Source organism: Lithobates pipiens, unplaced genomic scaffold (genome assembly GCF_037356315.1).
Source record: "Lithobates pipiens isolate NorthernLeopardFrog02 unplaced genomic scaffold, aLitPip1_a1.2 Scaffold_3, whole genome shotgun sequence".
Taxonomy (NCBI): domain Eukaryota; kingdom Metazoa; phylum Chordata; class Amphibia; order Anura; family Ranidae; genus Lithobates; species Lithobates pipiens.
In genome coordinates, this window is record NW_027507790.1 from 189525186 (window position 1) to 189543065 (window position 17880).

The 17880-nt window shown below is 43.3% G+C and overlaps 1 protein-coding gene across 1 annotated transcript in view; it reads right to left on the reverse strand.

Moving 5' to 3' along the window:
- ADAMTS6 (ADAM metallopeptidase with thrombospondin type 1 motif 6) overlaps window positions 1–17880 on the reverse strand; it is a 441127-nt gene that overhangs the window by 227560 nt on the left and 195687 nt on the right. Inside the window, exon 8 of the mRNA XM_077462633.1 lies at window positions 3619–3662. Within this exon, the coding sequence (XP_077318759.1) occupies window positions 3619–3662 (44 nt within the window). The remainder of the gene's footprint in view (window positions 1–3618; window positions 3663–17880) is intronic.

A 17880-nucleotide genomic window follows, 5' to 3' on the forward strand; every position in this document is an offset into this window, starting at 1 on the left:
TGAGAGTGAGAGAAAGAGCTGTGCATGATGTCATAAGCCTAGGCTAATGACCAGACAAGAAACAAGAAGTGGGCTGTATAAGGTATTTACTGGCAGAAAAAAAAAGGTTTACTATCCAAAGTTAAAACAACAAGATTTAATAGATGGGAAGTTAAAAAAATGACTAAAGGTCCGCTTTAAGAAGCAGTAAGGATTCCTTTATACCACATGTGTTGGTGCTACGTTGGTAGTGGCAGTACTTTACTTCAGCGCAGTGGGCTATGATGCGAACCACCACAATGCAATGGCACTTCAGTGGTTAGAACTGTATTAAAATGTCAGTCCTAACATTTAAATAAAGTTGTGGTTAAAAAAGCACACAGTGTGAGCACTGAGGTTCCCTGTATCTCCCAGCACAGGCCAGCAGCTGTGCAATCAGTGAATCTTGCTGGTGTGAGAAAGCCCCAAAAGAGCTTTAAACCAGGTCATCCCTGAACATTCTAGCTGCTTGCACTGTGAGTACTGTGTGTAATTTCATTCTCAAAGATCCTCAAGGACCACAAAACAGACTCCAGAATTGTTTTTTTAGTTGGTCTCTTAGAAGCCTCTTGTGTGTATTTACATTAGAGGGCTTGAAGTTTGCCAAGCTTTTGCGTTAAAATAAAATAGCTGATATCTCAGTGTATCTGTTGTAAAATTTGGAAGGAATTGCCTCACATAGCCTATAGCTACAGAGATGAATGATGGCTTGTTTTAAAGTGATTTTATTGTTTGTTTACAATATGCAAATACTTTAGTACGTATAGTCTAATGCCGCGTATCTGAGTTTTCGTCTGAAAAATCTTGGATTGTTTTCCGACAGAATTCCCCTCAAGCTTGGCTTGCATATACACGGTCACAACAAAAGTTCTCTAAACTTTAGACCTTCAAGAATGCGGTGACATACAACACTATGACGAACCGAGAAAATTAAGTTCAATGCTCCCAAGCATACGTCAATTTTTTTTCGAGCATACGTGGGAATTTTGAAAGTCGGAATTGGTTCAGACAATTGGAATTTCCGATCGATACTTTTCCGTCTGAAAAATAGAGAACCTGCTCTCAATCCTTTGCTGGTGGAATTTCTGCCAGCAAAGGATTGAGAGCAGGTTCTCTATTTTTCAGACGGAAAAGCATACACACAGTCGCAATTTCCAACCAAAACCTCACATCGGACTTTTGCTGCAGGAATTTCCGATCGTGTGTATGGGGCATACACGGTGTGAATTTCTTTCCTGTAACCAGGAAAGAAATTCACATGATTCCCCCATCAACACAGACCGTGTTGACAGGGGAATCCCTCCTGCTGAGCCATTGTCTGCTTGGCAAGGGCGAACGGGAAAAGCTGTCCTCGCTGGAAGAGGACAGTGATTATTTCCAGCCACTCCCGATAATCATTAGAGAATCTGGCAGGCCGGTTTATTGATCGATCAACTTGGTACATTCAGCCTGCCCATTAATGGTTCAAATCTCGGTTGGTTCCCGCTGAACTGGCCAAGAATCAAACCATGTATGGCTAGCCTTAGAAAATAATAATTTTGATTCTTTTTAATCCAAACTCTTCAAATTCATATAGGCAAAACTCAAAACCAAGAACTAATAAACAAACCCTTTACACTTTAGGTTTAGCAATGTCAAATCTTTTTCAAATATTTTTTAATCAGCTCATCTAACTCAATTTCTGCAAACTTTATACCAAAAATGTTTTACTTCTATGGACCCACTCCCTATAGATATATTAATGTGGATCAAACCTAATCACAAATGTGCCATACTCAGTCCCTCTCTATCCCACTATTTGGCATTGCAGGATAGACTAAATTCCCCATCAACTTCTATATTCATAAATCCCAACTTCACCCTAGGAACATATTCAGATGGATTTAAATGGTGGACAAAAAGGTCTAATAAGACTTGCTAATGTCTTTACACTACTCGTACTGTGTCAATGGAGGCCTTACAAAAAATGTATAATATCACAAAAGAATAAAAACACACTTGTGAACAAATCCTACATTTCATTAATGTGATATTTTCCAACTTTGAAAATTTAAGCAAGTGGTTTGATGAATAGTCAGGGATTATATCTTCTCCTACTAGACCCCTGAAGGTATACTGTGGTATCTTGCACTAAGCCGTTAGTAACAGATCCTTTAAGTCCTGCAACTTGAGAAGTAGCGTCGCCATGAATCGGATGTACACATCCCACAGACGCTCAAGTAGATTGAGATCTGGAGAATTTGGATGAAACTTCAACACCTCAAACCTCATTGTTGTGTTCCTCAAAGAATTTTTGAAAATATTTTGCAGAATGGCAGAGCACATTATCCAGCTGGAAGAGGCTACTGCCATTGGGCAATACTATTTCCATGTAGGGGCATAATAAGCAACAATATTTAGGTAGCATCACACTATCTCTGCTGGCCTGCTTTCTTCCCATACTGTATCCTGGTGCCATTTCTTCCCCAGGTAAGTGATGCACACGCACCCGTTCATCCACATGATGTAAAGGGAAACATGATTCATCAGATCAGACCACCTTTTTCCATTGCTCTGTGGACTACTGATGCTCACGTGCCCATTGTAGTCACTTTTGGCAGTGGACACAGAGAAGCATGGGCACCCTGACTGGTCTTCAGCTATGCAGCCCCATACTGCAATGTCCATTTTGTATGCTTTTAACACATCAACTTCAGAGAATCACTTAAAGGAGAAGTACAGCCAAAGCTTGTTTAGCTGTAATTCTGTGGATCACAAGGGTGCAGTTCGTTCTGCTCTCCTGTGACTCATTTCCAGTAGACAGTGGGCAGAAGCCCAGTATCGACTTGTATCACAGAGCCAGTCCAGTCTCGGGCAAAATTGCAACAATAAAGTCGCTATCCCCCTGAATTGGGTGCTCCCACCCCCTCCACAGCCCAGTGCTCAAGTGATCTCAGGGGGGCAGAGCAGAGAGCGATGACTAAAGCCCCCATACACACTATCAGATTTTCTGCTGAGTTTTTCCTTCAGATTTACCAAAACCATGTAGTGCAAGGGCCTGCCTGATTGCATACACATTGAAACTCCTAAAGTTTGACCTCATATTATATGGTTTTGGTAAATCTGAAGGAAAAACTCAGCAGAAAATCTGATAGTGTGTATGGGGCTTGACAGTCACCAGCTCTCTACTTGGGGAGCTCTGACAACTGAGCGTTTGATCGCTCGGTTCTCAGTGTTAGAGCTGGTAGGGGACAGAAGCAGCATCGGACGGTATGATTCTTAAAAAAAAAAAAGTACTTCTCTTTTAACCTGTCAATGGTGGTAAAGTTATGGCTGATCAGTGTATTTTACAGTTGCAACGCAACATAGCAGTTAGTTTAATTCCCAGCATTTTAAGGAAATCTACTTTTTTTATTTCATGCTACAGTCAGTTAATAGGGCCCCTCAAAGGCAAAGATGCCGTTAGTCCTTCACATGCATGAAAGCATTGGTTCCTGGTAGTAGTACATGTAGAAATATAGGAGCATATTGAATCATATGCATGACTAAAAATTCATCAAGATAATTTCAACAACCCAAGCATTTATCATTGTGGTGTTTTGAAGTACCCAGGACACTTACCTAGAGTACCACAAGGCTTGTTTTTGTACGTACAGATGTCATACCTGTTAAAACATAAGTGATTAGACAATTATTAAACTGTAGTTGAAATATTAAAACTTAATTATAAAGCTACCACAGGAACAGCATGGACACATATCTAGCAAGTGAACTAAACATCTGGCTCTGTTAACACCTACTGTTCATGGCCTAGACACGGCACAGACTCTCACAAGAGGGAGCTGTTCTCTAATGAAGCACTTACATTCCATAATAAGGAAGGAACTTTTATAATCTATACAGTCAGGACTTGTGGGAATCCACATATCATATGTGGCACATGTATGTGAATTTATGGATTATATGGTAGATGACAATGGTATTGTAGAGCTTTTGTCTTTGATTTACTTATGTGTTCATATGCATCACTTTACACAGTTTTTCCTGTAAGCATAACACAAAGTCGCAGTGAGAGCTATAGTGTGCATCTAAAAACAGACATTCTTGGTACATATGCATAATAATGCAAGATGACAGTACAGTAACATAACACTAACAACAATTTTCTCTCATTTGCTCCCTTTTGGCCTGTTAAATGTACAATTGGAAGAGTTTTCTTGTATCTGATAAGCACAAAAAAAGTTGATCTTGTCAGAAGTTCAGAGTTTTCCCATATCCTATACACCAGTGTTTTTTAACCTTTTTTTTAAGTCAAGGCACTCTTTAGAATTCTGTACATTCTGCACAATCTCAAGGCTCCCTATTCTAAAATGTAAAATATGAAATGAATAGTGTTACGTAACGTAGCAACATCCACACACGTAAGACACCCAACATTAGAGATTATTTATTTTTCCAAAGCAAATACACCTTTGCACACGGGCACTGACTAGTATTCCGATGTTTCTCTTCTCACTCCGTTTCTCTCCTTCACTCTCCTAACATTACCCAAATGCTGACAGAGAGGTGCAGGGGAGAGGCAGACAAGGATGCTGTGCAAACGTCCAACGTCCTCCTTATCAACTGATGACGCCATTGGTTGGTAGCATGCCAGTGGATAGAAGGTTGTAATGGTGCACAATAAAAACCTGTGGCTTTGGGTAACTATAATGCGGCGTACACACAACCGGACTTTCCGGCAGAAAAGGTCAGATGGTCTTCCTGACGGACTTTCGACGGAGTTACAATGGACTTCCAAACAAACGGACTTGCCCACACATGACTAAAGTCCGTTCAAAAGTCTGTTTCGTTTTGAACGTGATGACGTACGACGTGAATAAAAAAAGAAGTTCAATAGCCAGTAGCCAATAGCTGCCCTTGCGTTGTATTTGGTCCGTCGGACCAGCATACAGACGAACGGTTTTCCCAATAGGAATTGAGTCCGTTGGACAGATTTGAAACATGATCCATTTCTAGGTCCATCGGATTTTTTTAAAGAAAAACTATCAGACTATCCCACACATGATCAGACTATCTGACAGACTGATTCTGTCAGACCTAGTGTGCCGGAAAGACTGGTCATGTGTACGCAGCTTTAGACAGGCTTGATCCACCCATTGGATTGTACAGAATTGTTGGGCAATTATTAGGCATTTTGCCAAGGCAACCCTGAAGGTGCCAGGGCACCCTGGTTGAAAAAGGCTGCTCTACACACTTCCTCTGATATTTTAAAGTGTCTAATTATCTTTTCCAGTACTTATATGGGCTATTGATCAATCAGTCATTACATTGTAAAGATGAGGACAGTAGGAGGAATTAAAAAATGCAGGATCAGACAACTGAACAGGGCTGATACCAATCAGCCAACAAAAATGCTGTATACTGTCAGCCCACAACAGGAAATTAGGAGCTAAGTGCATTTCTGGCAGATCAATAGACATTATTCTGTACTTTCATCTCTAAAGTGATAAACACGGGAAGATGTGAATAAATTGCATCTTTTTGTATTTTTATTTTGCCCTGAAATACACTTTCATTTTACTGTACTGGAATATCCAAAGTATTAAAAAAATCAGATAATAGAACTTGACAGTAAAGCGTCTTAGTGGCTAGTATTTCTGCCTTGCACCACCGGGGTCTCTAATCAGGCCCTCCAGCTGTGGTTAAACTACAAATCCCATCATGCCTCTGCCTCTAGGAGTCATGCCTGTGATTGTCAGGGTCTTGCAATGTCTCATGGGACTTGTAGTTTTAAAACAGCTGAAGGGCTGAGGTTGCCTACCCCTGAGCTAGTGTGTGGCCGCGTACACACGGGCGGACTGTTCGCCCAACCTTGTCCGCTGAACAGTGTTTGGGCGGACAGTCCGCTCGTGTGTGGGCTTTCAGCGGACAGTTTCAGCGGACAGTTGGACGGACAAAGTCTTTCGGAAATTCCGAAAAACTGTCCGCTGAAACTGTGTTTGAGCGAACAGTCCGCCCGTGTGTGGGCCTGTCCGCTGTACTTTCGAAATGAGCGGACTGTTCCCGCTCGGAAAGTCCGCCCATTTCGAGCGCGTGTACAGGTAGGCGGGGCCCGCGAAGGAGACGTCGCGGGCTCCGCCGCGTGGAATGGGCTTAAAGGGGAACCCCAACGCCGAAAAAAATCGGCGTGGGGGTTCCCCCAAAGTCCACACCAGACCCTTGTCCGAGCACGCTACCCGGCCGGCCAGGAAAGGGGGGCGAGCGAGCGCGCCCCCCCTCCTGAGCCGTACCAGGCCGCGTGCCCTCAACATGGGGGGGTGTCTTGGGGAAGGGGGGGCCGCGCGGCCCCCCCACCCCAAAGCACCTTGTCCCCATGTTGATGAGGACAAGGGCCTCTTCCCGACAACCCTGGCCGTTGGTTGTCGGGGTCTGCGGGCGGGGGGCTTATCGGAATCCGGGAGCCCCCTTTAAGAAGGGGGCCCCCGGATACCGGCCCCCCACCCTATGTGAATGAGTATGGGGTACAATGTACCCCTACCCATTCACCTCTGAAATAAAGTACAAAAAAAAACACAACACAGGGGAAAAAATATTTTATTGCACAGCTCCGGGGGTCTTCCGTCTTCGGGGGTCTTCTCGCCGGACTCCTCCGCTATGTGTGTGTAGCTCTTTTACTAGCGGAGGAGTCCGGCTTTCTTCCTCCCCGCCGCCGGCCTCTTCTCCCGACTTCGGGGGTCTTGTCCCCCTCTTCGGTTCTTCTGCCGGGCCACCGCGCCTTCTTGTAGCTCTTTTACAGGCGGTGGCCCGGTCTTCTGTCGCCGCTGTCGCCGCTGTCGTCGCCGCCGCCGCCGCCTTCCGTTCTTGTTCTTCTTCTTGTTCTTCTGCTTCTTCTCCTGGAGATGTTGACTCGACGAGCTCTCCGGCCGGAATGCCAGAGCCGCGCTGTGCGGTCACTTATATAGTGACAATGGGGCGGTGTCACATGGTATATGTCACATGGGTTGGTCACATGGTGACCCCGCCCCCTTACGATGTCATAGTCCCCATGTGACATCAACCCATGTGACCAACCCATGTGACATATACCATGTGACACCGCCCCATTGTCACTATATAAGTGACCGCACAGCGCGGCTCTGGCATTCCGGCCGGAGAGCTCGTCGAGTCAACATCTCCAGGAGAAGAAGCAGAAGAACAAGAAGAAGAACAAGAACGGAAGGCGACGGCGGCGGCGACGACAGCGGCGACAGAAGACCGGGCCACCGCCTGTAAAAGAGCTACAAGAAGGCGCGGTGGCCCGGCAGAAGAACCGAAGGCGGCGACAGAAGAACGGAAGGCAGCGGCGACAGAAGACCGGGCCACCGCCTGTAAAAGAGCTACAAGAAGGCGCGGTGGCCCGGCAGAAGAACCGAAGAGGGGGACAAGACCCCCGAAGTCGGGAGAAGAGGCCGGCGGCGGGGAGGAAGAAAGCCGGACTCCTCCGCTAGTAAAAGAGCTACACACACATAGCGGAGGAGTCCGGCGAGAAGACCCCCGAAGACGGAAGACCCCCGGAGCTGTGCAATAAAATATTTTTTCCCCTGTGTTGTGTTTTTTTTTGTACTTTATTTCACAGGTGAATGGGTAGGGGTACATTGTACCCCATACTCATTCACATAGGGTGGGGGGCCGGTATCCGGGGGCCCCCTTCTTAAAGGGGGCTCCCGGATTCCGATAAGCCCCCCGCCCGCAGACCCCGACAACCAACGGCCAGGGTTGTCGGGAAGAGGCCCTTGTCCTCATCAACATGGGGACAAGGTGCTTTGGGGTGGGGGGCCGCGCGGCCCCCCCTTCCCCAAGGCACCCCCCCATGTTGAGGGCACGCGGCCTGGTACGGCTCAGGAGGGGGGGCGCGCTCGCTCGCCCCCTTTCCTGGCCGGCCGGGTAGCGTGCTCGGACAAGGGTCTGGTGTGGACTTTGGGGGAACCCCCACGCCTATTTTTTTCGGCGTTGGGGTTCCCCTTTAAGCCCATTCCACGCGGCGGAGCCCGCGACGTCTCCTTCGCGGGCCCCGCCTACCTGTACACGCGCTCGAAATGGGCGGATTTGCCTCCGCCTTACGTGGGCGAGTCCGTTCATTTCAAAAGTTGAGCGGACTGTTTGGCAAACAGTTCGTTGAAACAGTCCGCTCGTGTGTGGGCAAGTCCGCTCATGCAAATTTTGAGCGGACTGTTTGCCGAAACTGTTTGACGAACAAGGTTGGGCAAACAGTCCGCGCGTGTGTACGCGGCCTGTGTGTGTGTGTGTGTGTGTGTGTGTGTAATCTAGGGACCTTAGATTGTAAACTCCTTGGGGACAGAGAGTGATGTGAATTTACAGTATGTAATGTGCTGCATAAATTGTCAATACTATATAAATACCTATTATAAAAAAAAAAATATGGAGTAGATAAGCCCTTCATTAGCTTCTGCCAAAAACTGACACCTTTCAACATGAAATATTTAGGCAAAGAACACCCCCCCGCCAAACCCCTGGTTATGCAAAATAGGAAGCAATAAATTGCAAAAAACTGGTTGGTTGAAACCACAAGAGTACCAGATGACATCATTTAGAGGTTGGCAGAAAGGTTTAATGAAGTATAAATTTCTTCATAGAGAATTAGATCAAAAGAGGGACAATGGAGGAGGGAAAAGGGGCAGAAGGATTTGTTTCTAAAAATGAAACGGTACTTCCAAATGTGGAACAGTTGGGATTTGGGGAGTTGGGGGTTTATATATACAGACTACATTGTCAAAAGTATTGAGACACCTTCCTTACACGCACATGAACTTTAATGGCATCCCAGTCTTATGCTGGCCATACACTATAGGAAAAATCGGCCGAAATTCGGTCATTTACACAGTTTGTTTGTTTTTCGGCCAGTTAATGGGCACATAAATCGATAATCGTTGGGATGTTTTTGAGCCGAAAAAACAAAGGACAAGTTTGGAAATTTTCTGCCGAATGAACGATAAATTGAAAGGTTAATGTGTTTCCCCATCTGAACTGTTTGCACTAGGTATATATATATAAAAAAATAATTTAAATTCCTTTATGTCCACTGAATGACTTATCAGTCATTACATGATGGCACTATCGTTTGCTCCCACTGCTGAATGTTCGTTTTTCAAAAATGGGTTCGGCCGATTTTCCGTATAGTGTATGGCCAGTATTAGTCCGTAGGGTTCAATACTGAGTTGGCCCACCCTTTGCAGCTATAACAGCTTAAACTCTTCTGGGAAGATTGTCCCCAAGGTTTAGGAGTGTGTCAATGGGAATGTTTGACCATTCTTCCAGAAGAGCATTTGTGAGGTCAGGCACTGATGTTGGATGAGAAAGCTTGGCTTGCTGTCTCTGCTCTAATCCATCCCAAAGGTGTTCTATCGGGTTGAGGTCAGGACTCAAATAAGGTCCATAAAGACATGGATGAGCAAGTTTGGGGTGGAGGAATTTGAGTGGCCTGCACAGAGTCCTGACGTCAACCCGATAGAACACCTTTAGGATAAATTAGACTGTGAGCCAGGCCTTCTCGTCCAATATCAATGCCTGACCTCACAAATGTGCTTCTGTAAGAATGGTCAAAAGTTCCCATAGACACATTGCTAAACCTTGTGGACAGCCTTACCAGAAAAATTAAAGCTGATATAGGGCTCCAAAGGGTGGGCCAACTATACATTGAGCCCTATAGACTAAAGCTGGATACACACTATACAATTTTCTGTAGATTTTTTCCTTCAGATTTACCAAAACCATATAATGTGAGGTCAAACCTTAAGAGTTTCAATTTGAATGCAATCAGGCAGGCTCCTGCACTACATGGTTTTGGTAAATCTAAAGGAAATCAAAAGTTGTATAGTGTGAATGGGGTCTAAAGTTTCGTACACACAATCAGTTTTTCGGACGACCATTCGTCCGTTTTTTGTTGCATGCTAGTCTCATGTTGAAAGTGAAGAGGCTACTCACCATACAAAAATTCTCGTACGACAGAATTCAACTTCAGAAGTGACATAATATGTTAAATAGTTTTGTATGTATTAATTAAAACTGTAATAATTAAATGAAAATCGAACGTAGAGTTCACGTATGAGAAAAGTTTTATAGTCTTCACCTCCAGCTTTTGTCAGACGAAAAAAATTGAATCGGCTGTTGAAAGCACCATACTAACAATCCGAAAATCGGAAGATTGTTTGTCAGACAAAATGTTACTTCCGATTGTCGTATTGTGTGTACGGGCCTTAAAGTGGAAGTTCTGCCGTTTTTTGTTTTTAAAAGTCAGCAGCTACAAATACTGCAGCTGCTGACTTTTAAAATAAGGACGCTTACCCGCCCAGCGCGCCCACGATGTTGGCACCCGAAGCCGATCTCTCGATTGGCTCTCAGGTGCTGCCACCGCCATCTTCGGTATGGGAATCAGGAAGTGAAGCCTTTGCGGCCTCACTTCCCAGTTCCCTACTGCGCATGCACAATAAGGATGGTCCCTGCTGTCTCTGGGATCCGTGTGTTTCCCAGCAGACAGCGGGGGCCCCCGCAGGAAGTGGCGTAAATACCCACAGAATCTGCGGCTATCTATGCCCGGAAGTGGGTCCAGATACCTGTATTATACAGGTATCTGCACCCCCTCCCCCCTGAAAGGTGCCAATTGTGGCACCGGAGGGGGGGGAGGGTTCCAATGAGCGGAAGTTCCACTTTAGGGTGGAGCTCCGCTTTAAGACTGTGATTCCATTAAAGTTCATGTGTATAGGCAGGTGTCCTAATACTTTTGGCAATATAGTGTATATTTTATACGTAAATCCACAATATTTTATACGCAAAGCCACAAACTCCACACAGATATGTATATGAATAATAATCTCTATGGATCAAAACCTACCACCACTCAAACTAGGAAACTCTAATATATCCTTCGCTCTGTAACATTCTAATACTGTCTTGTGTGAATAAAACTCAAAAATTAGACAAGCAGACTAATGTAATTTCAAGTCAAGTCCACTTACTGCCAAAGTAAACCAAGTCAGCGTAAATCTATGTGTTGAGTACGTCAATGTGTATATGTGAGTACAGGTGAGCGAGACTGGGTGTAGGTTTCACTATACCTAGCCAGCTTTACTGAAAACTCGCTATTCAGTATAATTAACCTTAAGCTATAAAACAGACTGGAGAGAGCTAAACAATTGGAGCATGGCAGTGACTCCTGTAATTCCAGAAAAAAAAAAATGCAGTTTGAGGGCATGGACCTCACTGCTCAAGAATTAGAAGAAAGGTTTTCCAAACTGCCCCGTACATTGGTGCTCTATAAAACACTTGGAAGGAATTTGCATTATTTTGTTAGTGTGTAGCATATTTGGTCACAGTTGTGTACTGCAGTTCCAATGGTCAAACCACAAATCAGTTTAATTATGTGCCAGCAACTGGAGTGTCGGCGTTTTCAGAAAGCCGGTGTAAACCGCAGGCTACAAAATGCTTACAGAATGTGGACAAAAGCCAAATGGACATAGGCCAGCATAAAAAAAAAAAAAAAAAAATAAGCTAGGCTAGATCTTTATAATGGCCTGGCGCTTAAAAAAAAAAGCTTTTCTTTTGGTTTTAACCATTTTATACTCAGCTACCCATTGACCACAACAATAAACTTTTGGAGAGCGCTTTTATTTCTGACAGGCACGCTATGCTGAAGGCGTTATTTAAATCACCAGGGACCATATTCACCAACTCTAGACAGAAAGAAAAAAATCTCACAGGTGAGCTGACAAAATGTCGGGAAATGACCACTTGGCATTTCTTTGTGCAAAGCACCTGCACTGAAGTCTGAAACACAATCCCTGCACCTGCTTTATTCCCAGCTTTTGTGTCTGATTGTATGTGGATGTGTTCAGTAGGAATCACCTCATACAGTCTGCAGACAGTAAATATGGCGGACAATACTTTGAGATTGTACTGGGCCAAAATCACATGTATTCAAAACAAAAAAATAAAAAATACATAGACCCAAAAACAAAACAAAAAAATATATTACAGCTTACCAGACCTTGATGTGGTGGTTGCATTTGTTTTCTTTTATTAGATATTTTCTTTATTTTCACATAAATCTAACATAACCAAGCTATGGCCTTTTGAAAGTTGTGGAATGCTCAACAATCCCACACCTTTAGGCTGGATTCGCACCTATGCATTTTTAGTGCTTTTTGCATTTTGCAGATTTGCTCTACAGAGCGTGTTCCATAGGAAACCATTATAAATGGGCTTTAGTACAAATCTTCAAAATGCAAAAAGCACTAAAAATGCATAGGTGTGAATACAGCCTTAGGGCTGTTTTGCGTTTTTTTCTTTTTTTCTTTTTTTTTTTTTACACTGTGGTTGCTTAGCAACCAGATATATACAGTGAAAAAAATGAAAAAAAAATAAAATAACGCTAAACGCATATCGCGGCAAAATCACGGCAAAAACGCGGTAAAACGCGGTACTTGCGTTTTTGATGCAGGTCCATTGACTTCTATTACATGCAAAACGCTGCATTTTGCATGAAAAAAAGTCCCCGACCCTTTCCAAAAACGCAGAGGCACAAAAATGCATTGATGTGAACATGTTCCATAGGAACCCATGTTAAAAACTTTCCTTGCATTTCTGCAAAATGCAAAATGCATCAAAAAATGCGCTAGTGTGAATCGAGCCTAATACCTAAATGATCAGACCAACATTGATTTGTATGAAAATTGGACACAGTGGCCATTTAGTAACAAATAACCAATGTAAAACATTCCTTTAAACAGAACCATAAGGATAAACAATAATCATTGAGGTTGACGATCTTTGAAGGCACAGAAGTAAGGATGAGCTCAGGCATGTTTGCAACTCCACGTGCCTACGCCCGCCAGGAAGCTGACACTCCGCAGAGCTAATCACAGGTAGTGAGACATTTACCGATCTGTGCAGCCAAAATGTGCAGGGAAATGTTTCACTATCTGTGATTACCGCTGCGGAGTGTCAGCTTCCTGGCGGGCATGGGCACGTGGAGTTGCAAACACGCCTGAGCTCATCCATACACAGAAGGGCCAACCATTGTTTCTGTATCCAAGGAACACTGAAAAGTCCCCAGCTGCAAGACACTGGCTCAGAGACAACCCACTCTCCTTAGATACCTCCATGTCACAACTTCCCAATTAACCCACCATTAACTGGACATTCTCCATAGGGCACCATACCATAGATTTGTCACTAGGTGATATCACTATTAATCATAACTGTCTCCAAAGATCCCCATATGCCTATTTTATTTTTTTATTTGCATCGGGCCTATCTGGAAGAGCAAGCTGTAATAGCTTAAAACTGATCACCACTATAATTCGTCACCTCCTCAGCACCGCCAAGTATTGAATCCCTCTTACTTGGAAATACCCACAGCTACCGACAATTGGTCTCTGGCTTAACAGGGTGGAAGAAATAAACTGGAGAATCCTGTGCTTATGGCACAGCATAAGCCCGAACAGCATTCCAAAACCTGTGCAATGCAGAACATGTTTATCTACTATGAAGAGGGGAAAGCTCTCTTTGACATATAGATGACTGAATAAAGCATGTTCCATGGCACCCCCTTTGTCTGGTTAAATTAAATATTTGAAAAAAACAAAAACATTCATAGGAAGCTTTGTATTTTTATCAGAGAATGCAAGCCTTTATCTGATTAGCTGAGGTGGATATCATGATGTCATCCGTTCTCCTCTTTAAATTTAAGTAAAGGAAATTGTTTGTTTGAGCCGGCTTGGCCCAAACTAACTATTTAAAGTAGATGTAAAGCTGGAGTTAGGCTTTAAAAGGTAAAAGGGGATTAAAATGATATGGGGAGTGAGGTGAGTCAAGTCCCTCTTTAAAGGATTCAACAAAGTTGCTTGAAGCTTGTAGAAAGCTTTACCCATGCAATGTAAAATCTTGTTGTACACACTGCTTTTATAAAAACTGAAGCCTGTATGTCCAAGGCCCAAGTGCCAGCCAGAAGAGCAGTAGTATATTTGTAGGGGACCGCCTCTATTAAGTGCACATTTGGTGGTTACAAATGGTGAGTGGACTTGATACTTATTCTCTAAGCTTCAATTTTTTTATAAATATCCAGAAGCTGGTACTCTCATAGAGAAGTGTGGGACCATGATAATGTTCTGTGGCTTTTATTTTTGTTTTAGTGAAAGATTTGAAATTTAGCATCCTTTGCTAGCAGTCACTGTAGTCATTATGGGCTCTTAGCTATGTCTTGGATTTGAAATACATAGACAAGAATGTTATGTCTAGAAATAAATGCTTCCCCTTGGAGCACACTTTTATCTCAATATCTTTTGCGCTAATAGTTTTCAGAAAGAACATAATCGCTTGTAGACATTAGCATCTGAAACACTGACGTTCTCCGATGAGGTGATCGTCTAGTGTTCATAACATAACAATGTGGCAACCAATACCAATGCTTACACACCTGAACGTGATTCATGTGCCACTATTTGATGCAGTGACATAATCAACCACAAAACTTCTCACTCACGGCAACTAACAATCATAGTGCCTTCTGAAACAAGCATAACACTACAATGCATCACCTAAGACTGATTCTCTAGATAAGGATTTTAATCAACTCCCTCGCACATTAAAATAACAAAAAAAAAAGTAGTACAATACCGTAAAAAGCAACATTTTGATGTTTCTTTCCTGGACTTTGTATCACAGTGATAAAGTCATGTAAAGAATACCTCCCTGGTCTAAAATGCACCTAGCACTCAAGAACACCATAAGAAATTACTGATAATATCCCTTTTATACACTGTTTTTGATGACTGTTCTGTTGTCATTTCACAAACTAAAAATCTAAGGAATCTATTGCAAGTTGTGTGGCAATAGAACAAGGTGTTAACATTTGAAAAGAATAGTTTGCCAATACACCAAAAGTCCCAAAAAAATCTGTATCTGAATGCAGTAAAGTGCTTTGTGGCACAATGCATTGCAAATGTGTTGGAGTGCTATTGAAAATGAATGGCAGCTTACTGCATTAATGCGTGTACTGTGCGTTATTGCAACATAAAGACTTAAATGGTCAGCACATCCCGCTGTATATAGTTTTCTTAAAGTGGAGTTCCACCCATATCCGCTTATCTGACTCCTCCTCCCCTTCGGGACCAAATTTAGCACCTTTGGGGGTGAGCAGGTACCTGTTTTTGACAGGTACCTGTCCCCACTTCTGGGAGATTGTGCCACGGCTCAGGGTCATTCAGAAAGAGCAGTGCGATTCGTGCATCTGCAGTAGGGAACCGTATGTGAAGCCGCAAAGGCTTTACTGCCTGTTTCCCTTGCAGACAATGCCAGTGGCAGCACCCAAGAGCTGATGGAAACATCAGCTGGGGTGCCGACATCGCTGGATTCCAGGACAGGTAAGTGTCCTAATATTAAAAGTCAAAACTGTTACAAGGGGGTTTCTTACCTGGAAATCCTGCCAGGCACAGCACTTCCTGTTGAAGGCGGACAGCACTAGGGCCAGCCATACATGGTTCCATACTGGTTGATCAATCTGCTATTCTGCTATAGCGACTATCAATAACCACTGGCTTCTCCCGCCTGACTGTGTTGATGGGGGAATCTAGCAAATTTCTTTCCTTCAACCTGTGGTTGGCCTAAGTCACTGCCTCACAATTATTATCAGCATTGTCAGCCTACCGTGTGTTCTCCTTTAATTGACCTTTAGGTTGTTTTTCTGATAGACTTGATAGGCAGCCCAACCCCAAGGCAGTGGCTTGCCCTGCAACGGGAAAGGGTTGATTTACTAAAACTGGAGAGTGCAAATACTGGTGCAGCTGTGCATGGTAGCCAATCAGCTTCTAACTTGAGCTCATTCAATTAAACTTCACCTAAAAAACTTGGAAGTTGATTGATTTCTATGCAGAGCTGCACCACATTTTGCACGCTTCAATTTTAGTAAATCAACCTAGAACATGCAGATCTCCAAATAAAAAACTTTGCAACAGATTCACCAAAAAAAAAAAAAAAAAAACTTATTTGCTAGAACACTCTATACAATAAGGCATGGTGCCAAACATACTGAAAATTGAATTAGGGTTTGCGTACAAACATATAACATGATCAATGGAAAAGTGGCAGTCAGGCAAGCCATAACCCCAAATTTTAATAACTTTGTTTTACATGGAACACAGACCTGCTTAATAATAAAGAAAACAACCTCTTTTTATGATTTAGTTGCCTAAAATGCACTTTCTACTTGATAGGACAGAAAGTGTTACACCACAACAGTGCTCCTACACCCAGAATAAAACAGACCTGTTTTATTCACCCGTCTCAAAAACGAAATTCCAAACCAAAAACAACTGAATGCAGCCAAAGGGAGGAAATGTATAATATAATATATGGTATAACAAAAATAACTTTTTCTATTATTAGTTATGTTTGAATTTAAAGATTGCCACAAATATCTAAATGTCTGGCTTATGAATACGATTCTGTAGCAGCAGTCTTCCTGTCTGTGGTTCTAGAATAAGGACAAGGATGGTATTGAGCATGACTATTGGTGAAATAATATTTTAGTAGATGGAAGGGGATCAACACTAACATTTAATTGAAACAATGGTTACTGTACAGTAGTGTAGAGCTTTACTCCTAAGGAGTCACTGGGTGCCCTGTTCCTGTGCCTACGACTGAAAACAAAACCACACATTCTGACACACCCGAATGGGTTGGGAATATTCATTGCAGATATATATGCAGTAACCTGGTGGCAAAAGAGATATGACACAAGAGCAATGATACAACTAACAGTTAAACTATAGTAAGGAATATATTGGAAATAGGTGAACAGTAGGCAGAAATAAACTGTAAAAACAAGCAATGGGTGAAGAGAGCCACGTCTCCTAAACCCTCTGTCAGTTATTCCACTCTATTAGTTCAGCAGTATGTAACATATTCTCTTCTGCTGACTAGCTCGTTGGGGCCCTGCTGTTATGTCGGAGTGCTCAGGATAATGTTCCTTTAAGCACTGATGATGACACCAACTCTGGTCCCTTTAAACTCTGATAAAGTCACCATCTCTCACAGGCAACACTGTCCTTTTGTAATGTGGATTTGACCACAAGCCTCTCCCCAACTTCTTGAGTTAGCAAGTGGTCTCCCTCTGTATTCTGAGTGAAACAGAGCCAGTCTGCGTCTGCAGTGTCCTTCCCCCTTGATCAGGCAGCAAGCTCTACCAGAATCCATGGTGCTCTCTGATGTCCCAGAATGCCTGTTGCTGTGCCTCTCATGTGCAGGATGAGCCCTCTGCTAGCAGCCTGATGTGCAATCGGTCCTCTCTGAACAGCCTCCAGACTTCTTCTCCCCAGGCCAGGAAAACAACAGAGAAGCATCTCTCCCCTTTGTCCCACTGTTTTTTGGGATTTGCTGTTTACTCCTTCCAGCTCACCAAGTTAGCTCAGTCTGTCAGAACTACACCTCCCACAATCCTTGCATTGCACATCCTGTGTGCCTTCCTAATGGATAAAGAGCAGGCTCAACACTGAGTGTACACAGCTCTACAATAACAGTCCCTTGCTGTTGCTGTGCCTCTATAAAACCCTTCTCAGACTATTTGCAATATATCCTAGTGATATTTATGTCTGTTCACATTCACAATACTTTTGATCCCCTGTCCTGTGTATGGTAGCTTAATGCCAAGCCTTGTGGTTGTTGCCTTGCTGCCATATTTATGTTTAAGTACCTCTGGAGTTTTGCCCTCCCCATTCTTTACAATGCTACTCTTTCTGTGGTAGGCAGTCTACTAATGTTGTTTCTGAGCTGCCATAGCATACAGTCCTTTAGGAGTTAAAGTGTTACTAAACCCAGGACCCTGCATTCGCA